The sequence below is a fragment of the Octodon degus genome, unplaced genomic scaffold (assembly GCF_000260255.1).
Source record: "Octodon degus isolate 3935 unplaced genomic scaffold, OctDeg1.0 scaffold00097, whole genome shotgun sequence".
NCBI classification, from domain to species: Eukaryota; Metazoa; Chordata; class Mammalia; order Rodentia; family Octodontidae; genus Octodon; species Octodon degus.
Window position 1 is genome coordinate 8339910 of NW_004524673.1, and position 24135 is coordinate 8364044.

Below are 24135 nucleotides of genomic sequence, written 5' to 3' on the forward strand. Positions count from 1 at the left end.
TTGAACCGCGGTCCCTGATGCTTTGCAAAGCTTGTTCTAAGTAGGTGCTTCAGACCACTGAGCCATCTCTCCAGCCCCCTTTTTTGCACTTCTGATCTACATGAAATATATTCCCATTCAAAAAAGTAGTTAACTTTTAATAATAAAAAGCTTTAAACTGAAGGTAAATAACAGTAATATGGTTAAGTTAGTTTGCATTACTCAAAGATCAGAACAATCAAATCAAAAGGACCCAATACTTTGAGCCCCAACATAAATTCTACATCTTATAAAAGGAGCTGATGGTCCACAGGGCTGGGGCTTGGGGGGGTACTTTGAATTTATTTCAAGTTAACTAAATGCTTAAAGGCAATTCCTTTTTGGCACCTTAATATTTTAAAGGAAAATTAACGAACAGAGTTGGAGTTGGAACACAGCTGAGCTATATTTGACATCAATGAGACAAGTGGTCCAAAACATTCACAGCTGTACTCCATAAATGTGACTACATATGAATCAATGACATTATATACAGAGAACAAAATGGAAAAACTTAGCTTATCCAAAAATCCTATAGCTCAGTGGATTAAAGCGCCTGCTTAGACAGAAGCAGAGGCTGGGGTTCCATTCCTGGCATGTCGTGCTGTGCCAGCCCCACCCCTGGGGCATGCTAGGACAAGGATTGAGACTAGGTGTGGTGGCATGTGCCTGTAACCCCAGCTCTTTGGGAGGCTGAACATAGGCGGATCACTATGAGTCCAATCTACATAGTGAGACCCTGTAGACCCTTACTAAAACAAAATTAAAAATCCTAAGGTAATTATTAGGTAAATGGTGACAACCCAGTCAACAATACACCCAGCCTGAATTTCAGGGTTCTGGGCAGGAACTACTGGAATAACTCTAAACAAGACTCAAGTCCAGTTTATTAAGCCAGGTCTTTTGTGGATATAGTAGAAGGGTTAGTGGGTCAAACTTAGTGGATTGGGGGTGAGTCTAAGGGAGCGAAAATGGCAGAGTACATGGCCACGGTAAGGAGGACTACGACCTGTCCTACACATTGTTTCCTGGGAAGGGGAAGAGAGGCTGGGCTACAGGAACCAGCTGTGACCGTGTGGCTGAGGGTGCAGACAGGGGTGGGACCTATTATTTCCTGGGTGTTAAGGATAACTGAAAAAAAAACTGGAGTTTGGTATATTGTTAAGTTTTGGATTTTTTTTGTATTTAGGACAGGATGTATGGGGTCTCACTATGTAGATCGGACTCCTAGTGATCCTCCTGTTTATAGACTCCTAAGTGCTGGGATTACAGGTGTGCACCACCACACACAGCCTTAATTGCTGTTTCATTGCACCTTGGGGGCAGGGCCGGCCTGTGGGGGTGGGGGGGATTGAACTCCTGGCCCCTGAGTCTGCCTAAGCAGGTGCTTTAATCTGCTGAGCTTTTTGGCCCACAAAGTTCTTAATAACCTATAAAATACATATTTTTAAAACTTATTAACGTAGAGAAAACAAAAATTACTGAACACTTAAGGTGGTGTATTCATTCCAATTAAAACACTATTCATGTTATTATATTTTTTTATCTTATATGCTGGTGAGGTAGGTATGTACTCTTTCCAATTTATAAATCAGAAAAGCTCAGCTTCAGAGAAGACACACATTTAAGTAAGTAGGGACATGAGATCCAAACCCATGGCTTCCTCTGATCAAAGTGCACATGCTTCTCTTTTAGAAATTGGAGGGTAAAAACATAAGAACAGCCACAAACTTCTTGGGAACTTTAGCTACAGTTCCCAAATGATGAGAGGTATGTAGCAGCATGTGGAGCGTCAAGTGCACTTGCCAGGAATGTCACAGGCGAATGACCTGGTGAATATGTTCTTTAAAGACAACTCTGGTAGCAGGATGGAAAATGAGCAAGAAAAAGACACAGGAAGGTCTGCCCAAAGGGCCTTCTAGTCATCCATCAACTGAGATCTTTGCCTTATTTAGCTTTTGCCTCCTTAGTTGCCATCACCAGAAGAAACTTCAGACAGTGTACAGTGTCATAATATACTCCTAGGACTAGAACCTTATAGAAGCAACACAGGTTTTTCTATTTTTTCCCTAAGTCATTTTAACTTCCAGTTCACTGCTGTTTCAAAGAGTTGCTAGATGATTTTAGATTGAAAAGGTAACTATTTTTTGTCACTATTCAGTTACTTTGTACAAATACCTAATTTAAAATGCTCCTCATTTACTAAATACATTGTGGTTATTTATACTGTATCACAACAGAATGCACTAACAACATAAAATATGAATTAAATTCTAGTTTGTAGACAAGTCAGCAAATGTGTCAGGTAATGCCCATGGATAATATACTCTTTTAGAAGTCTGTGAGTTTTTTCTATCTTTACTATTAATAACAAAAATAAAAACAGAAGAGTAATTTGTGAAGTAGGAGAAGGGGCACTTTCAAATTAAATGAACCTTGAACTTTAAAATAGAGACCTTTAAATAGTGGTGGTTTAACATAAATCACAACAAAAACAGTCTCACAAAAATCTGAGGGTCAGAACTCCCCTTAAAGCCCCATCACAGACAGTTATTAAAACATGGAAATATCAACAGTTTTTTAAAAGAATGACTTTAATAAGAGTATGTGCACACTTCTGTGAAGGCCTCTCGCAAAGCTGCAGTGAGGACTCTCCAGGACCTTTGGGACCTGTGCGTTCCTTGAAACAAGTCAGCAACTACTGCCACTGGAGAAAAGGAAAGTAGGTAAGTATAACTGAAGCAAAGGAATTGTCTACCTTAATGGCCAATGGGCAGTCCCTAAACTAACTCTATTAGTTTGAAAATTGTTTAATTTGGAAACTGGTGTACACATCAATGCACGGTGAAATAATAGGATTTGGCTTACTACTATAGCTTACTATCTATTAATATAGTAAGTATTGTGTATCTCTAGATGGTAAATATTTGAAAGAAAAACAAACTTTCTTACCTTTCACTGTACCACCATACGCATGTTGAGGAGTGGAGAGTCTAATACCATTCATTCTACTATTCAATCTGTTGTCAGTTTTCTTAATTTTCTCCCTAAATCAAACATACATGTTATCAACATTTGTATAAAATTTCCTACAAAGCACAAGTACAATAATTCTAAAATTCCTCTCAAGCTTTTTTTATAATTTAAAAAATTTAGTAAGAAAAAAGCTACATATGGGATAAAGTTCTGAGAACTGACATTTCAAATGTCTTATAATAAGACTATATACTATTATCAATGTAGTATTTGATAATATCTTTACTTCTATCATTTGAATAAATTGATACTTTCAACTGAAAAAATTAAGCCCAGAATTAAAACATACAAAGAACAGAAATTGTATTTACCATATAAAAACTGAATATGCTTATAATCAAATGCTACGTTCTATATTTCCTTACCAATGTCTAATATAGCAAATACTAAATTCAACCTACTTTTCCATTGGTGGCTTTCCTTTCTTCTTATTCATCAAAGATAAGCTTCGTTTTTCAGAAGAATGCTAGTAGAAATGAAAGGACAAATTAAACATACCAGAACTAAATCATATTGATGCAGGTATGCTTATATTTTTATATTAAGCATTAAAAGTTTCTATTTAATATAAAGTCTATGTTCAAAAAGAAGGGGGTGGTGAATGAAAGCAAGAGACAGCAAAAGGAATATTGTGGGACTGTCTGCTTCAAGGTTGTATATGGTTAGATTTTTGGACTTATGTGTAAACATAAGAAGTATATAATTCTTTATGCCTATTTTTAAAATATATTCTAATTTTTAAATGTTTTTAAATCATATTCTGTAGGGACTTAAAGTTCAACATATAAATACTTGATGAAAAATACCTGTTCCATGTTATGCCTAAGGTGTTTGATATTCAGACAGATAGTGAGGTTAAGCTTAACAGCCGAGGTAGCATGGTAATAACAATAAGCTTGTCTTCTGGATGGTTAATAACCTAAGTTTGCAGACCAAAATTAGATGAAAAGGAGGGCTGCAAGGAAAGCCAACATTTTGGCCCTAGCTTTCCAAGGTCACTTAAGACTCAGGACATATGAGAACTTGTACTGTAACGTCATGTAACTCGGTAGGGTCCCAAATTTTCTGATCAAGGAGATTATGGGGCCAAAGAGGAAAGTGATCGATGATGTAGAGTGTGCCTAAGGAGAGTCACATGGAGAGAGGACATTCTCTCAGGCTTTCACAGAGAGCACATTGGCCAAGCAATGGCTGTGACTCATCCACATGGCTGACACTGACAAAGGTTCTACAATCTGAGGTACAGGATCTCAGGATAAATCCTGAGGGGATTTCACTGACCTTATCAGACCCAAAAGCTGCAACTCTTGTTGCATAGGTCCTGCTTTACCTTGGTCTTAACCATCCAGCAGAAAAGTATAAAAATGAAATATAAGTAGTTAAGCCATGCTGTTATGTTGAGCTGTAGGGGACTCAGGGTCAACAATTTCTGACATTGCCAGTGAAGCGGAAGACTCATTATTATGGGCTACTGGACTCTTAGAATATTTTACTGAGTTTACACACCTATAATATTCAAATAATGGAACTTAACAAAAAAAGAGGATACAGATGAATGTCCATTTTGTATCTGTGTATTCAAAGTGGTTAGGATAGATATATAGTTACATTCTCTTAATAAATAAGAGGGATTTGTTCTAATGGTGTTTGTAACCAGGATATCATGTCCGCATCTTGTACAGCAATTAACCACTAGGAAGAATGTATGCAATGTTTTAATTATTGAAACTGTCCTACCAATTTGATTTGAAACTGTCTCACTGTTATTTGTTTCTCAATAAAATTATGCAAAAAAAGTCTAACATTGTTTATTTTTATTTATTTTTTATTAATTTTATTGAGAAACAAATAGCAATGAGACAGTTTTAAAACCGATTAGCAGGACAGTTTCAATAATACATTGCATATTTGTAGTGGTTATTCACAGTACAAGATGCAGACATGATATCCTGTCCAAACACTATTAGTACAAATATTTCTTCTCATTAAGAGAAAGTAGCTGTATATCTAGCCTGTTTTGAATATACAGATACAAAATGGTCCTTCATTTATATCCCCCTTTTTTGTTTAGTTTTGTCAGAGATGGGTATTTCATTGCCATTTAAATATTGTAGGTGCATGAATTCAGCAAAATAATCCAATATGGCCCAGTAGTCCGTAATAGTAGTGGGTGATCTATAGGACTGGCAATGTCAGAAGCCTTTTATAGCTCAGCATATTAATATGGCTTTACTTTATACTTCGCTTTTATATTTTTTCTACTGGGTATTTAAGACCAAGATAAAGCAAGACCTATATAACAAGAAATGTAACTTTTGTATCTGACGAGGTCAGTCAAATCCCTCAGGATTTGCCCTGAAACCCTGTGCTGCAGTTTGTAGATCCTTTGTCAGTGTCAGTCATGAGGATGAGTCATGGCCATTGTTTGACCAATTTGCTCTCTGTGAAAACCTGAGAGAATGTTTTCTCTCCATGTGACTCTCCTTAGGCATACTCTACATCATTGATCATCTTCATCTGTGGCCCCATAATCTCCTTGATCAGAAAATTTGTGACACCACTGAGTTACAGGATATTACAGTACAGGTTCTCTTATGTCGTGAGTGCTCACTGACCTTGAAAGGCTAGGGCCAAAATGTTGGCTGTCCTTGCAGCCCTTCTTTTTACTAATTTCTGGTCTGTAAACTTAAGTTAACTCTCCAGAAGAGAAGCTTAATGATATTATTAACCTATAACATAGGCAGTTGAACTTAACCTCACTATCTGTCTGAATATCAAACATCTTAGACATATCATAGAACAGGTATTTTCCATCAAGTATTGATATGTTAAACTTTAAATCCCTGCAGAATGTGAATAAAAATAAAATTAAATTAAATTAAAAAAATAGAAACAATTACATATTTTTACATAGAAATTTAGAAATCTAACCATATACAGCATTGTAGCAGGACAGTCCTATGACTTTTTGTCTGTCTCTTGCTTTCATTTATTACTTTTTTAAACCAACATTTACTCGAGAGACAGTATAGCAGGAATTGATATGACATAAAAAGCAGTATATATTTAGAAGTCCAGAATGACAGGCATTCCAAGCATGACCCTAGTATTACACATTGCTATCTTCAGTGCAGTTGCTTAGCTCACAGATATTAGCATATCTAGTCAGTCAGGGTGAGAATCCTACCAATTAACTGCTAGCTTCAAAAACCTGCTGAAGATTCTCAGGATCATTGCCTTAACCATCTTGTACATATAAATGTATGGTTTTGCCCCTGTCATGTTTCCTAGCTTTTCTCTTGCCCTCTCTTGGTTATTTAATCCTTAAGTTCTTGCTTTCTTTTTAATTGTGTCATATCTTTCTATTTTATTTCTTTTGCGTTCTTACACTAGGGAGACTATACGATATTTACACATGTGGAAGTCTAACATATTTTGATTTACAACCTATTTTTGGAGTCACTAGAACCACCAAAATTTATGCATTTGATGATAATTATCTTGATACTGATATTTTAAAAAATCTAGTCTGTTTATTTAATGTGGAACTATACTAGTCCCTATTATCTGTTCCTTTTCCATGGATAAGCAAAGTCCAAAAATATTAATGGAAAATTCTAGAAATATCTCCTAAGCTTAAAATTGATACTTCTGAGTCTTATGATGAAATCTCATGCTCAAGCATTCTACCCCACTGACTACACAAACCATCATTCTGTTCAGTGGTTCTGTGTTTGATACTAACCTCATAGCAGTAGAGGATAAGACTACATTCATACAACATTTGGTAATGTTATTATAATTATTCTATTATTAACTATTGCTATTAATCTCTTGTGCTTAAATTATAAATAAAAAACTATCATAGGTATGTATGTATGTACGTGTATATGTATGAAAAAAACCAGTTTACCTATATAAGGTTCAATACTACCTGTAATTTTAGGTACACACTGTGAAGGTCCTGAAATACATCCCTCATAGGTGAGAATCAGGGACTACCATACAAAATAAAACATAACCAAGTTTCTAGTATTAGCTACATGTTTTATTAGTACTCTCTTGAAGTTCAATTTGATAAAACTGACATAATTTTGCTAACTCTTAAGGAGAGTGAGCATGGGCAATGGAATGGGATAGGCAAGTATACTCAGATGGTATTTAAAAAGAGGCCGTTAAGTATGATCAAGACATATATGAGTTCTCATTTGGACCTGAGTGTGTCAGAAATATAATTAGGTTAAGAAATAAATTTTCTAGAAACAACAAGGTGAAGTATGTATGTACACATTACAATGTGTACATGGTCCCCCGCCCAACCTGGATGGGTGATATAGTATACTGAACATATTTGGACATATTCTGTCCTCTGAGCATATGCAGTTCCTAAGAAAGCAAATGTTTCCTAATTATACTCAGAAATGTCAGTGGCTTAATGAAGACAGATCAGTTTCAAAATTCAAATTATCCATAACAAGATAATGACTGAAATGTGAATAATTCTTTCATGATCACAAAAAATTCTGTATAAGGTCGAGTGTCATATGAAAATATATTAATTTTATATGAGCAATAAAAGTTTACACATGTACTTTTTCAGGTTTCGGAAGAGCTTGTATCATATATAAAAGCAAAAAATCTATCTTGAAACTTTCTTTCATTATTAAAACACTACCAACAAAAAAGATATAATACTTCAACTATGTGGCACCAAGACAATGTCTCACATACCTGGTCAGGCAAGGTCACACAGTGCTCTGGATGCTGAATGGTGGTGCAGCTTTGCTTCCTCCAATCCACAATTCCATTCTGTTCAGGATATTGCACAGTAAGACTGTCTAACGGAGAACAGCTCGTACCAATACTGCTATCAAAAGGAAAACATGAAAGTGTGACAATCTGTCAATAATTTAACCTGGTTATTTCAATGAACCTCATTACCACACTCTAGTCTGTTAAAAGAATTCTGGGGAGGTTGGTGTTTTGAATACTCAGTAATAGGTCTAAAGGAAAACAGTAATTACTGGCCTGGCGAGATGGCTCAATGGTCTAAAGCACCTACTTGGAACAAGCTTGGCAAAGCACAGGGACTGCGGTTCAATCCCCCAGCACCACATGCCAGCCAGCCCCGCCCCCGGTGGGCTGAGCTGGCCACACACACACACACACACACACACACAAAATAAATAAATGTTTAAAAAAAAAAAAAAGAAAGAAAACAGTAATTACGAGAAATAAACAGGTACACAGCTAATTTATCATGAAAGCTGTCTCTAAAAAAGTTTATACACAAATGTGTACTCTGCCTTGAGACCTGGCAACAGAGGTCATCTTGCAGCCGGCCCCTGCAGACAAATAAGCCTGTATCTGTAGAGAACTATTATACTAAGTACTCTGCATAAACAGGTGTGTAAGGAGACAGGATAAAGTGATTGAAGACCCAAAGAAACAGACAACAGGAACAGGATGATCCCAATGAGAATCTCAGATATGAAGACATTAGTATAGGTTTTCAGGTAACAATGCCCAACACAATCAATCAGTACACCACGATTGAAGATTCTGAAAGAGCACATGGAAATGTAAAGACCAAATTCATTAGCAGAAATATAAAAGTAATATTAAGAACTGAATGGAGGGGCTGGAGAGATGGCTCAGTAGAATAAGTGCTTCCCTGGTAAGCACAATCCCCAGTTCTGCCAAAAAAAAAACCCTGAATGGATAGTAAATAGATGAGTATTAGTGCACAGGAAAATTTTGGTTGGAAGAAAATAGATAGCAGCACTGGAAGGGAAAATGTACAAACAAAAGTTTCTGGTTTCTGCATGTGGAACATAGTGAAAAGCCTTATATACTAAGGATTTTATAAATCTTGGAAGATGGAGCAAGAGAGCAGAAGCAGTGTTTTTTTTCTGCTTTGTTTTATTTTTTAGCAGTATTTGAAGAGATAAAAGTGAGAAGTTTTCCAAAATTAAAAGATACAAAGCAGCAGATTGAAGAAACAGTTTTCATACAAAGATAGGCACAAAGCATACCACAGAATAATTGTAGACAACCAAACAATGAAAAAAAACTTAAAGGCAATCTGAGGAAAAACACATTACCTTCAAATCTTACAATAAGAATGACTAAAAATGCAGCCAGATAGCCTGAGCTCCTCTCAAAATCACAATCTAGAACAGGTAAGTTCAACCTGAAGACCATGGACTGCACACAGACCATAAACTTTTAACACTGTTATGAAATTTTTATTGGTATTTTTCTAATTCACGGATGAACTACAGAGGAGATAATCGAATAATACATAGGGGAAGGTACAGTGCAGCACTAACTCTGCCCCCTGAGCCTGCCACACAGTTAAAGGGAACCTTTGTGTATCAGGTTTTAGAAGTACTCCTGACTTGATAAGTAAAACAGTGAATACCAATAGTAGTATTTCAATCTACTCACACCTGTATTTGCCTATGAAGGCAGGAGTTTACTATTATTAAACAGACATGTAAATTTTCGTATTATTAAAATTAAGCTTTTGCTATTTTTTAAAAATAACTTAATGATATTAGAGCTGGCGAGATAGCTCAGCAAACTAAGGGTCTCTTTAGGCAAGTGCAGGGACTAGGGTTCGATCCCCAGCACCACATACTGTGCCTGCTCCAACGCTGGGCATGCTGAGCCAGCCACCAAGACCGGATGTGGTAGCGTACACCTATAATTACCGCACTGGGGAGGTTAAAAACAGGAGGATCACTGTGAGTCTGAACTGTGTAGTGAGACCCTGTACCAAATACATTTAAAAAAAGATATGATATTAAAATATTAAGAAAAATGTGTTACTTATATACATATAATTATATATTTTATATATGGCCCAAGACAATTGCTCCCCACTCAGTATAGCCTCTGTAAGTCAAAAGGCTGGACATCCATAGTCTAAAATGATGTAATTTGAGATGTGGTCAGAGAAAGTGGGAGCAGAGAAGCAGGGAGAGTGAAATACCAAAAATACCAAAAAGACTACAAAAAGGTTATCACTATACTCCAAAGGGGCTCAAAGCTGGTGGTACTTGCTAGGTTTGTCTACTAAGGGCAGGAAGTCAGCTATAGAATTAGCAAAGGCCCTGAGACAAGTGGAAAAGTCTACTGGCACATGGTTGAGGGGAACAATAATAATGTGATACAAGTCAAAAGTCACATGAATGTTTTTATAAGATCTACAAGACAAATCAGAGGTGGACTGAAAGAATATAACACAAGAGACCAAAGGTCACTGATCAAAAGACAATGAAAACTAGTTTCAAAGAGCTAACAGACAGTAAGTGCCAACCTAGAAGCTCATACACAGCAAAAACAACTTTTAAACATGAAGGCAATTTTCAGATGAAAATTCATTCATAGTTAGTATTCTTCCATTAGAGGGAAAACGATCATAGGTGAATGTGTAAAGACATAAGAAGAGAGCAAAAGAATGGCAAAATCTAAAGGCACACTGGAAAAAGACTTCATGGAGTTTAAAACTATGAAAAAGCATAATGGCTATAATTTATAACTCATGAAAACGTAAGTGGGATTATAGTGACTTAAGGTCCTAAAATTGGGAAATACTAGAAGCACAAATTAGTATTAGGCAATAGTAAATGAAAGAGCTACAATATAATCTCTAGTGCAGTAATGGAGAACCTTTTAGAGCTTTCAGTGATACAAACAGTCCGCAGTGGCATGCTAGGCATAGGCTCACCACCAGTGCTCTAGACTGACAACCCAAATAGAAAAACAATGTATAACTATAAAGGCTAACAGGGGGGAAAAAAAGTACAAAAGGCAGCAAAAAGGCAGACAAGTGAAGCAAACAGAAGAATTACAGTCAAATATATCAGTAACTTAAACATTACATTGATTTAGAAACATACAGAGGCATTTATGTTTTAAAAATTAAATACCTACTTCACAATGGGACTTTTCCCAGCATGTTTCTTATGGATTATGGTATGCTGTAACACATCTAGAACAGAAGAAAAGGTAATTAATTTATTACAATAAATGCCATAGCACATATCCAAAATGGTGCTTCAAATTATGCCATCAAAACATTGACACTTCTAAGCATTCCCAACACAGAAAACACACACCTTAAAGAAGGAATTTTCAAAGGCAGAATAAGCTACCAATTTACCTAAAATCACCTCTCAAATGTGTTTCATCTAATAACACAATCTTAGCCAAAACTAAAAGTTCACTATGTGCACAACACTGCGTGTAGCAAGTAAAACATTTCACTTCAGGTGGATGAACTCTCTTTTAAATCATTAGAAAATGAAGTGATTCAAGTAATAAATACTCGTACACATCCAATAAAGACTTCTCTCTGGAAGCTATTTTTAAACAAACAAAATATCTAGATATGACTGGAGGTCTTCCACTGTTCAACTCACTGCCCTCCTTCTACAGAGGTTGTTGACTAGGACCAAACTTGTTCAAACAATTAAATGAAAGTCTTATTTTGCTGCCCATATATGTAGGTTAATAAACATAGAGGAGTTACATGTTTGACTATACCTCAAATATATTTTAATTCCCACCCAGCATGAACATTTCACTATTTATAAATTCACTGACATTTGAACATTCAGACAATTTCCCAGTATTCACTCTTACAAACACTGCTGCCATGAGTACCTCTGCCCAGGACTCCTTAAGCATATGAATAAGTTTCACCAATGCAGAATCACAGGATAGCAGCACAAATATCTCCAACTTTACTATCTTGTGCCAAATTTCTGTTCAAAACAGTCAGGCCAATTTATATTCCCATCTACTAATGGGGTTCCTTTCCTTTATATGCTTGTTAAATATCAGATTTGAAAATGTTTTGCTAATCTGATAGGTGGGAAATTATATTTCATTATTTTTCTTTGCATTTTCTCTATACCTAGTGAGCTGTGTGATGTTTAATGACTGCTCAATTGTCATTTTCTATGAAACATCTATACGTTTTGCCCATATTTCTGTTAGGATATTATTAGGATGTTAAGATGATTTTCTCATTTGTTGGGATGTTAGGATGTTATTCTCATTGATTAGGATATTAGGATGATATTCTCATAATTTTTTAGAAGTGTCGGTTTATGGTTAGCATGTGGTCTTTTATCTGTTAAGATGCTGCCAATATTTTCTCTGTGGACTATCTTTTAACTACGTGATTTCTTTTGTCAGGATGCTTGCTCTGTTTCAGATTAGTGAGATGGGTGGCCATGTTCTGCCCTGTCCAAGAAAGTCATCTCTTCCCATATTAACATTTATGTTTAAATGTTATTTACAATTAAATTGCTATTCATTTAAAACTTCTGTGCATGACATACATACGGATCTAATTATATATCCTTATATGGAAAGTCATTTGTGCCAATGCTATTTAGTGAGCTCTGCAATGCCACCTTTGTCATATCCCAATACCCATTTCTATCTCCGGGCTCTTTAATCTGCTCCATCCTTGTGCCAATATTAGGCAAGATGACTTATTGTAGTAAATCCACATACAGTTACCTTCTTCTTGACTTGAAGCTTCTGAGCTGTCTTCTTTTAAGTGTTCTAATATCTTAGAAGATTTCAGAGACGACTGTAAGTTATCTATAGGAAGTAATGTGATACTATTAATTTTCAAAGGAAAATTATAATACTAAGATAAAATAAACGTAATGATTACTTCTAACCAAGGAAGAGGAAAATGAAGGCTTAGGAGAATACTTTTACTGTTAGGGCCTTTAAGAAAGCAAGAGGACATGACACAAAGCACTGGCCTATGAGGAATGCCAAGGAGCCAGCTATTCTCTCAAGAACCACACAACCTGAATGAATCAGAGCTCATCTACCAGCTTCAATGTGTTCATGCATACTACAAGCAAATGGTCACTGTGTGACTTTCAAATACCTGCGGAGGCTACTTAAATCATTTAAGAGTTTAACTTTAACCTTTTGTCAGGATGCTTGCTCTGTTTCAGATTAGTGAGATGGGTGACCATGTTCTGCCCTGTCCAAGAAAGTCATCTCTTCCCATATTAACATTTATGTTTAAATGTTATTTACAATTAAATTGCTATTCATTTAAAACTTCTGTGCATGACATACATATGGATCTAATTATATATCCTTACATGGAAAGTCATTTGTGCACTTTTTTTCCTAGGAGATAGCTGTAAGTATATGAAATGCTGTCCTCTGTCCCAGGGAAAGAAAAACGTAATCAGTGCAAATGAACTTTGATAACAAAGTGTTCATAGGTGAAACAGCTCAGACGTGTACTACAAGGTTTCCCACAACAGCGTTTTGTTTTGTTTTGTTTTATTTTTTTTGTGCAGAACCAGGGATTGAATTCAGGCCCTTGCACTTGCCAGGGAAGCACTTATTCCACTGAGCCATCTCCCCGGCCCCTCACAACAGTATTTTAAACTTACAACTTTAAAACAAAAATCTGCTGACCTCATTAGCATTACTCATTAAATTTAAGCATTGCCAAGCTTTTAAGATGAGCTTTTCTGTATTTATAGATGTGTTCCACATGTAGGTGAGCTGGAAGTTTAAACTTTGTTTTAATGTTATTGATAAATATGTATTAAAAAGTACTTATACCTGACTCAGGGAGAAAGCACTGACTTAAAATACAGTATGCCCTAGAATGACCAGGCTATTATCATTATTCAGGCATAAATTTAGTCACGGAGTTGTATACAGCAGTCAATTACTCATAAGAAGTTGTCTATTAATTCTAATTGCTAATTTTGTCAAAATATTTAAAGCATGTACATATATTCAACAGTGAAACTTTAGTAAAAGTTAAATCATCTTGTAATATGAAAATTGCATATTTGTTTTTTCCCCCACCTCAGTATGAGAAAATAAGCACCTTCTTTTTCTCCTTTTAGTATTAGAAAATACGAATGAGGAAAGCAGAAGGAAAGATTCAAAAGAAAAAAAAACCTTTTTTAATGTGGTGGCTGGGCTTAGAGTTAGCAGAAATTCTCTAAAGAATACATCAGTGTAACTGGCAAAAATGTTTGATTAAAAAGACTGATTAGAATGTGCAGAAAATTGAACACAAGGCAGACAATGATGAATGGCAAAGCATGAAGGCAGACCTGCGCATACAAAAACGTAAGAAAAACTCTCTGCAAGAGGTGGGTGTTACAACAGTTCTGATGTTAACACATCTTGATAAAAGACAGATATGTAAGTAAGCAGAGACATGGAGCCAGCAGTAGCAGGGTTTCCTGGGCAATGCTGAGGCTTTAAGCAGCAAGCGTCTCAGAGACTACAAGTGAAGCTCAAGAAACTTCTTAGTAGGGCTTGAATTTCACACCAAACTAAGTTTTTCTTAACAGGGGCTTAATAATCAAATTTATTGGGCAAAAAAGACAGACATGGTTCCTTCCTTAAATGAATTTTAGTTTGATGGGAAATATGAATACTAAACAACTACAAGAAATATGTATTATGTGTATTTGTGATAATATTGTACTTAGATTGATGAAATTACTTTAGGTTGACAAAGACAAGAAAACGCTACTTGAGCAAATTAATTTAAACTGTACCTGAGATTCGACCCAGAGCCCAGGCCTTGCGTGTGAGTGAGAGGACCCAGGGCCCTCCGGATCCTCATTCCACCCAGAGTGCAGGTCCGGAGTGTGAGTGAGACAACACGAGCCCGCTGGATCCTCACTGGACCCAGACCCCTGGTCCAGAGTGGAACCTGCAGCAGAACTCCCTGCAAAGAGGCTAGAGGCATGATCCACCCAGCTGAATCAAGAACAGAACATCTTGCCAGAGTGGCACAGAGGGTTCAACTCCAAGGGCTGCAACAGGAAGAAGTGGAGCACAGCAACCATATCCAAGCCACACTCAATTGGACGAGTTTGAACTTGGTAGATCCGGACCTGGTGCTAAGGTAATAAATCTATCTAAGCTCTACACCAACAGTCAGAAGACAGTGCTTTAGAAAATGACAAAGAGAAGGAACAAAATGCAGTCTCAGGCCCTAGGCCCATACAGAACAAATGCAGAAGACACTAGAATAAAAGAAATTGGAAATCACACACCTGAAATCTCTGAAATAGTAGCCTCTGAAGTAAAGAAACAACTGCAAAAAGGTATAGAGGAAATCAGATCAGAAATAATTTCTGAAGTAAAAAAAAAATAATTGTAATAAAAGAAGTACTGTTTCCAAAGACACTAATAAAAAATAGAGCAGAATATAAAAGTGATGGAATCCTTGAATAAGCAATATAGGAAAGAAATAGAATGCATGAAGCAGATCCAAAGTGATATATAGGAATTTAAAACCTCAATCACAAGCTGGCAAAACTGTTTGAATGAAAGTGAGAATAGAATTTCAGACCTTAAAGACACCATTGCAGCTAGTGAAAAAGTAAAAAAAATTCTCTTAAAAACAACTAGGATGCAGGAAAAAATAATTCAGTATCTGCAAGATGATGCAAAGATGAACAATGTGAGACTAATAGGCATCAATGAGAAGGAAGGAGTTAATACAAATGATATAAAAAGAATATGGATGGAAGTAATAGCAGAAAACTTCCCAAATATGGGGAAACTACCTGACGTTTAGGTCACTGAAGCATACAGAACTCCAAAGAACATTAACCCAATTAAGAAAACAGCCAGACATATAATAATCAAGATCCCAGAAATTCAGCACAGGAAGAGTATACTAAGAGCCACTAAAGAAAAGAAACATCACATTTAAAGGAAAACCCATCAGGATAACAGCAGATTTCTCTTCAAAAACCATCAAGGCAAGAAGAGCATGGAGCAAAGTACTTCCAGTGTTGCAAGAAAACAAATTCCAACCCAGACTGATATACCCTGCAAAACTCTCTTTCAAGTATAGAAGTGAAATACTTCCATGACAAAGAACAACTTCAGAATTTCATGATGACAAAGCTTACACAGACTAAAAGATGTTCTAGAGAGGGAGCAAAATGACCACAACTCCATGAATGAGAATGGAAAGAACCCACCAAATAGGGCAAACAATTAAACATAGGAGAATAAGAGGTATACAAAAGCAGTCTTTCAGTTATTCTTTTGTATACAGCAGCAAGATACTTCCATCAGCATACTCTACAAATGGACTTCTCCTGCACCCTATAGGGCATGATTCTATCCAGGTCTACAGGGTGGATGAATCAAGGAAATGGCAGTAGCTCAGTCCCACAAGTGACACCTGGCCACCAGTAAGTGTTATGGACATTATACATGTCCACAATACACTAGAATCCTGTGTGATATCCTATCCCCAAACTGTTAGAAGTGTTGGTCAGTTATTTGTCATTCCAGTATTTATCTTATGTTTTATTCTTAGTAATTCTTTACTATCATGAAAACTTTTTCTTAGTTCAATTGTTTTGAAACATTTAATTTTTAATTAATTAGTATTTAATTTTCTGAATATTCTTTAATCTTAATTTTTAACTTACAATCTATTTAAAAGACATGGTATTCATTTAAAAAAAAAAAAAAAAGATAGAAAACAAATCATTTTAGGGCCGGGGAGATGGCTCAGTAGAATAAACGCTAGCCTGGCAAGCACAAGGGCCTGAGTTCAATCCCTGGTTCCACCATTAAAAAAAAAAAAAAAAAAAAAAGATAAAAGGCATGGTATTGTTAACTACAAGGTAAGACATATTTAAATGTACACACACACACACACACACACACACATATATATATATAAAATATGTGTATAACCCAACATGATTGATACTGTTTCACAGAAATCTTTAATGACCTTTTAAATGGGTTCATCTAATACATTTTACATAGTCCTGCATAACTATCATTTTGAGAGCTCTATTCTTCATCTAGGAGCATACAGCAACTTCTCTTGCCTTCTGAATTATGTTGTTATTTCCTATATGCTACATCTGGAGGTATTAGAATATTTCGAGTTTGTATAACTGGAAAATATTTTACTTTTAGTTTTCAAAGATATGTTTGCTAAGTATAAAATTCAAAGAGGACAGATCTGTTTTTCTCCTTTCTTTCAGTCCTTTAATTATTCTAGTTTCTTATACACGTCTTTTTTTTTTCCTTTTCTCTTTCTAATGTGGAATAAGATGCTATTTAATTTTGTTCTTCCATAGCTAATTTTTTTATGTATATGCTTTAATGATTTTTTTTTCTTTACAATAAGTTTTGGACAATTTCATTTATGTGTATCTGGGTATGGCTTTATTCAAATTTCTTGTGCAAAAGATTCATTTCTCTTGGAAATGTGGTGTTACAAGTTCAACTAAATTCAGAAATTCTGAATCTTTAAATATTTATTTCCTACCTCTTTCTACTTTGAGAATTCCAATTATATGAATATAAGTTTCTTGACCTTGAAAAAAAAAATCAAACTTATTCTTGTGATGGAACCTGGAATAAGGCAAAGTGAAAACCAGAATCTGAACAAAAGTAGGGCTCGGCAGCTCAGCAAGCACTAAGACAGTGGGGCATGTGTGAAGGATAAAGAGGAGGTCTTCTCTCATTGGGCAGAGACTAACTTTGAATGGCTGGAAGTAAAGAGGAAGAGCGAGAGGAATAAGGTTAAAAGGTTCTGAATGTGATTAGAAAGACAGGTGACCCCAGATGAAGGCACATTGAGGATTTTATAACCCTATACCCTTCCCTGTATTCCCAATCTGTATGCCAGCAGACACTCAAGAATCAACCACATCCCTGAGCCTCAAAGATTTTTAGATTCTGGCTAGTAATGTCTGTTTTGTTATCTTCAATTTCATACATCACTCTCTTTAAAACTACTATGTAAAATTCATTAAAAATGACAAATATTTAACTATTTTAAAAGAAAAAAAAATTTTAACTACAAGAAGACAGGGTAAAGCATAAAAAGCAAGCAAAGAAAAAAAAAAAAAAAAAAAAAACCAAATTTTTGCAAAGAACAAAGGATGCTTACTGAGGCTGTGTAGAGAATCTGATGATATAGACCGAAAAAAGCTGTGTACTTTCTGACTCTGTAGAAAAGCTTGTGATGAAGTTGAAAATAGCTGCCTGTATGTAAAAAGAATAGAGATTTGTTAATTCCAGGTATATATATCACAGTTTGTTTAGATTATAAAGCCAACGAGTGATTGTTTCATTCAAATACAGGGGAAAAAAAGTCCCCTTAAGAAATAAATATTATATTCCTATTTGTTTCTTTTGGGAGGAAAATTTAACAAAACTAATTTGCAAGACTCTACTTAAACAGGTTTATTTATATGGTAAGGTTTCAGTCCTGGTAAAATAAAAGGATAATTTCAGACTTCGCCAAGTGGTCCAAAAGCTGCTGTTCTGCTCAAGAAAAAGAATCAGTGTCTTTAGAAGTGTCACTTTTCATAATATGGCTGTACCATTAAGGAATCATGCCGCACTGAACATGAATTTGGAAAGTTTGAGATGTTACAAGTAAGTCCTGGAAAATATTAAACACAGTGATATAATGAACATGTACTATACAAGTAATACTACACCCTAAGGCACGACATTATAATTCACCTTGAATGTGTATCAGACCTTTATCTTTGAGAAACATTCATTTTTATATTTCATTTGCCTAATTAAAAAATTCCAAAGGCTCCAACTGGAGATCTTTCCTATAATGGTACCTAAAAATGGTTCTTGAGCATGTGTTAGAGCACATGTCATGGAGCATTTACCAAGATTTGAACTTCATTCCAAATACTTACAAGCTGAATCACCCTCAAGAGATTACTAAGTTTTTCAGGTTCAAATTCCTAAGAAATACTACCAGTCTTCAGACTCAACATCAACAGTCGTAATGCCAACTGCATAGGTACTCAACATACAAATTCCCTGGCTTCTTGTGAGGGTAAATGGACTACCATCCCTTTGAAAATAAGTTAGAAATATCACATATTAAAAATATATAACTTTTGGACAAGCAAGTTCAGGCTGGCCTCAAACTCATGGCTATCCTCCTGCCTCCACCTCCCAAGTGCTGAGATTACAGGTATGTGCCACCATGCCTGGTGGGACAAAAGCTTAATTCTATAAATTTATCTTATAGATAATAAGTATGTCCAAATGTGTACACAAACATCTCCAAACACTGTAATATTATTTGTAGTTTAAACATACTTAGAATCAATTAATCTTTTATTTTTATTTTTTTGTACTTTAGTACAGGGTTTATAAGGTCTCACTACACCATTTGGACTTGTAGTGATCCTCCTGTTTCCAGCCTCCCAAGTGCTGGGATTACAGGCACGCACTACCATGCCCAGTCTCAGTCACCGTCTCAGCATGCCCCGGAGGCGGGGCAGGCATGGCACGCTGGGGATTAAACCCTGGTCAATGACTTAGAATCAATTAAAATGGCCATAAAATATCCTAATTTGAGTATGACTCAGCTAAAAATGAATTATGCAGCAAATAAAAACAAGGGAATGATCTTTTTACATGCACTAATGTGTTGTATGAAAGAAGCAAAATAGTACCACTGCTGAGGAAAACAAAACAATAAAGGTGACATGCTTCAATTTTAATTGAAGTTCTGGTTAAGAGTCAAATTTCTAAATGTGGTTCCTTGTGGAAATATGTACTGTTTTCTTCTGAAAATCTCAAGCTTAACAGAAGAGTTATATATGTAATACAAATAACTTTTTTCTCACAAATTATAAATAGCTGATCTGCTGCCTCAACACTTGGGAACACATCAGCGATTGTTTTCTACAAAGTCATTCTCCTACAATCACTCTCAGGATATTAACATTATTAAATCTTTCTCTAACCCTCTAGCCCCAGTGCAGACTAACTCCAAAGTGTCCTTTTTCTCTCAAAGGCCCAGCTCAGAATCCTGTGCTACATTCAGCTGCTACAGGTCTCTACCTCTCTGTCTTTCTGTGGCTCTACTGGCTGTGAGAGAACAAAGCAGGCATTTGGGGGAGTGTTCTACATGCAGCAGGTGTGTCTAATGAGATTCAGGAAGAGCTATGAAAGGGTTGAGGTTGTGTTCTTTTCCAGCAGCAGATTGCGTGATACACAATTCTGACTGAACCATCACTGAGAGGTTCACTTTATTTGATTAAAGTGGCATCAGTAAGGCTTCTCCACTCTCAAGATGCTTTTTCCCTTTATAATTCAAGAACATAATTTGGTGTTAAAAGACGTCAATAATGTCAATACCTTATTCCTCACAAATTCAATCAATTCATTTAATATTTATTTCAACATGGATTCATGGTTTCAGTCAGTACAACATATCTTCTAGAATGTGTGTATATATATGCGCATATTTATACATATACATACACACACACACACGCCTCAAGTTCTAAGATAACTAAGCTGAAGAATAAATACCTGAGAATGTCTAACAGTGGACTGGAAACAAGAACAAGAATAAAATATTTATTTAATAACTAATAAACTACAAAGCTCTAATAATCAAAATGTGATGCTGGAGCAAGAATGATGGACTAACAGAACAAGAACCTAAAAGCATGTTAAGCTAAGAATGTATGAAAAAAAAATATCACACAAGAAATCAGTAAAATGAAAAAGAATTCATACTGTAAAAAAAGGGGTCAATTTAGGTCCTGAGTTCATTTGGAGTAATGCAAGGAAATTTCATGATTAAAAGTAATAAAAATTTAAGCAAAAAACAAGGAGAAAAAGAATTCCAGTGATCAAAGAAGTCAAGGGGATCTAGCCACTCAGCTAGCCAGAGATAGGCATTAACAAGTTCTCACTGGCTTGAACCACTACTAGTACAAGCTTGACTGTCCCATGCCACCTGATGGGTCCATTAGCCAAGTACCACCAGTAGTTGAGAGACATCTGGTAATGAGACATGAATTATAGCTCCGCTATAAACATGTTAAATTGAGAGCACATTTCATACTTTAGGAAAATCTCTTTTCACCTTTCTCTTTATTTTTTTTCCTTTTAAAATTAATGACACCATAACATCTATGTTCAGAAATATTGCTAATAATTTCTTTTCAGAATAAATACTCCTCTTCAACCTTTCTAGGTAAAGATTAAGCTCTTTGCCACTACACAATATATACATGCCTAAAATCTAAACACAGAAATTCTCCAAGTACATAATATTGTGCTATGTTTGTGATAACCTGTTAAGTTTTCATAATTGATAGTGTCAAGTTAAAATGGCAATTAAATTTTGACACCAGTTCTGGAGGGGAGATCTACTATGGAAAGCTATCTAGAAATATAAAACTTCAATACAAATGACCTTTGAATAGTAGTTACACTTTTACTCATTTATCCTGCAGCCAAATTCCCACTTACATGCAAAGATAAATGTTCAAGAATTTCTACTATGGCAATCTTAGTAGACAAACAGCTCAATGTTGATAATGATTGATTACAGTAAAACAGTTAAAAGAACCAGTCTTGGGTGAAAACAAAAGTTTATTTTATACCATAATGTAAAAAACAGCTTGTCTGTTTCTATGAAAAAAGTGTGGAGAACAGTAATGAGACTGTCTTTTCACTTTGTAACTTGCGAATTTGGGCCATGTATATTTTTCACTTACTAAAAAACATATAGGTACAGTGCTCCTCTTTAGAAACTGTTTACACTTTGTATGTATGACATGTTTTTTAAAATTCAATAAATATTTACAGAACATGTATTGTGTGTTTGCCTGCATCTGTATCAGTAGTTGGGAATACTTAATAAAAGTCAGTCTCCTCATGCTTCACCTGACTGACTACACTGAAGACTCAGAAGGTGCCTCCAGCTGGATACATTTCTGATACCGTTCTTTAAAACTTCTTTGATAGCCCCAAATTTCCAAGGATATTAATTATTATTTTATATATTTAGTACAGGGTGTACAGGGTCTCACTACATAGATCGGACTCATAGTGATCCTCCTGTTTTCAGCCTCCCAAGCACTGGGAATACAGGCTTGTGCCACCATGCCCAGTCTCAAATCATGGTCTCAGCATGCCCCAGGAGCAGGGCCGACATGTCATGCCAGGGGATCAAACCCCTGTGCTCTGCCTAAGCAGGCACTTTAGTCCACTGAGCTATCTGGCCAGTTCAAGACAATTATTTCTTATGTGAGCTGGGTGGAATGTGAGCTTGACACCAGGATGGCCAGCATAATAGCACTCACAGCACTCACCAAGTTGTCAGTCTGTAAGAGTCATATTCTATTCCTTCCCATGCAGCCTGGCTTCCCACTCCTATGTAGACCATGGGGTTCACATTCCAAGTACTATTTCCTAAGAGCACACTACAAAACTCTCTCAAAGTACTTTGGATCCAACAGTCCAAATATTCACCAGCTGCTGAAGCTTTGCTACTCAATGAGTTCTCTGTAGACCCGTAACATGCCCTGCAGCTTTCTAGAACTGTAAAATCTCAAGTCCACTCCAGTTCTGCACATTTTAACAAGATCCCTAGGAGGTACATATGCTCATAAAAAGGTGAGCAACACAAGGACTCAGAATTTCAATTATTTGTACTTTCACTCACCCTCTCTTCTACCTTTATCCCTGGAATGCTCTCAGCTCTTCTATTCCTTTCTCTAATCTCCATTCTGCCCTGTAAGGTTTCCCAATGTTCAAATTCTTTAGTGACTAGCACCTGTACCTTCCTATTCTACTAAACCTGAGTTCTAGCACTCATTACAGCCATTTAGGTGGAAGGTATTCATCCCCACACCCTCCTAACACATATAGGTTTGCACTCCTTTGATGTATCATTCAGCCAGTCTCCCTCTGGTTTTACTTCATCTGTATTATGCACCAACCTTTAGGTCAATCTTCCATGTCTGTATTCAGTTCTGGAGCCAGCCTTACTCTTACACCCTAAATCTTTTATCACCTGATGATGACATGGGTGCCTACATGGGTGTTCATCTGATGCTGAGTTCTTCGTTCACCTTTTCTCCAGTGTCTTCCTTTGTACTGCTTATCTCATTTACATTTGTAATCATACTTTGGATCTTGCCATACAATGAAAATATTCTCCCTTTCCCAAATTTCTGCTTGTTTCTATTGAGGAACAAGCATTTTTCTCTTCTTTTGAATCACTTTTATCTTGAGAAAATTTCTTGGGCCTAATTTTCTTCTCAGGAGAGCACATGCCATTAGAGTAAGTGATAGACATCTCTACTCTGTCTTTCCACTGGGAAATCTGCTTCTGCAATTAGGCCATTTTAGGTTCAGCCTTGACCTTAAGCTACATGGGCTCTAGCACTGCTTTTTACTTAATTTACTTAGTAACTAAAATTTTGCAGTAATATAATACTGGACTCCTTGGCCATTATTCTCCTTGAAAAGAGAAGCCCTCAGAACCGAGTGGTGGCACACACCTGTAATCCTAACACTTGGGAGGCTTAGGCAGGAGGATCGCTGGGTTAGAAAGTGAGTTCAAGGCCAACCTGAACTGCACAGTGAACGCTTGGCTCAAAAAGACCAAAAAAGAAAAAAAGAGAGAAGAGGGAGACAAATGAACAGAGACAGAGAGAAGTTCTCAGAGAACACTGAGGATGACCATCAAAATCAACTTTCTGACCTCTAAACTTACTGGCAAACTCATCCATTCCTTGGACATCTCACACTCTAAACCCAACTTCATTCCTTCTGCTTAATTACCAGTTATTACTACAACACTTGTTTTCCAAGCATGGTGCAGACTACTGTTACTTATCTGTCACTCATACTTTCTAGGTAGCTCAGATCTAATGGTCCATCTTTTGTTAAAAACTGAACCATCTTCCTAAGTTCTCATTTTACTGTCCTACTGCCACATCCAGGAAAGCCCCCACCTGGCACAAATCCAATCATATCCTTTTCTTATACTTGAACAAGAAATGCTACAAAGACTTTTTTAAAATGCACACAATAGGGCAGACTGATAGCATTCTAAGTATTGATCTTATTTGAAGTACAAATCTTGTCCAGTATACTACTTTTCCCACATAGGATGCTCTCAAGATCCCTGCCGTTTTAAGTCCCTTCTACTCTCAAGCATTTGATACTGGTCTCAATTTAATTTAACCCATCTTGTGTAAAACTCCTAAAGAA

The 24135-nt window shown here is 36.1% G+C and overlaps 1 protein-coding gene across 8 annotated transcripts in view; it reads right to left on the reverse strand.

The window, feature by feature from the left end:
* Positions 1 to 24135, reverse strand: part of Zcchc2 (zinc finger CCHC-type containing 2) — a 63031-nt gene that overhangs the window by 16830 nt on the left and 22066 nt on the right. For 3 of the 8 annotated variants that reach the window (XM_023723140.1, XM_023723136.1, XM_023723139.1), the window contains exons 6-11: positions 18023 to 18117; positions 12595 to 12678; positions 10997 to 11053; positions 7786 to 7925; positions 3456 to 3520; positions 2971 to 3065 (exon numbers count right to left, since the gene is read on the reverse strand). In XM_023723140.1, coding sequence (XP_023578908.1) covers positions 2971 to 3065; positions 3456 to 3520; positions 7786 to 7925; positions 10997 to 11053; positions 12595 to 12678; positions 18023 to 18117 — 536 coding nt within the window. Of the gene's footprint in view, positions 1 to 2970; positions 3066 to 3455; positions 3521 to 7785; positions 7926 to 10995; positions 11054 to 12594; positions 12679 to 18022; positions 18118 to 24135 lie in introns of all 8 variants that reach the window. The other 5 variants (XM_023723138.1, XM_023723135.1, XM_023723137.1 and 2 more) reach the window with 3 other exon arrangements.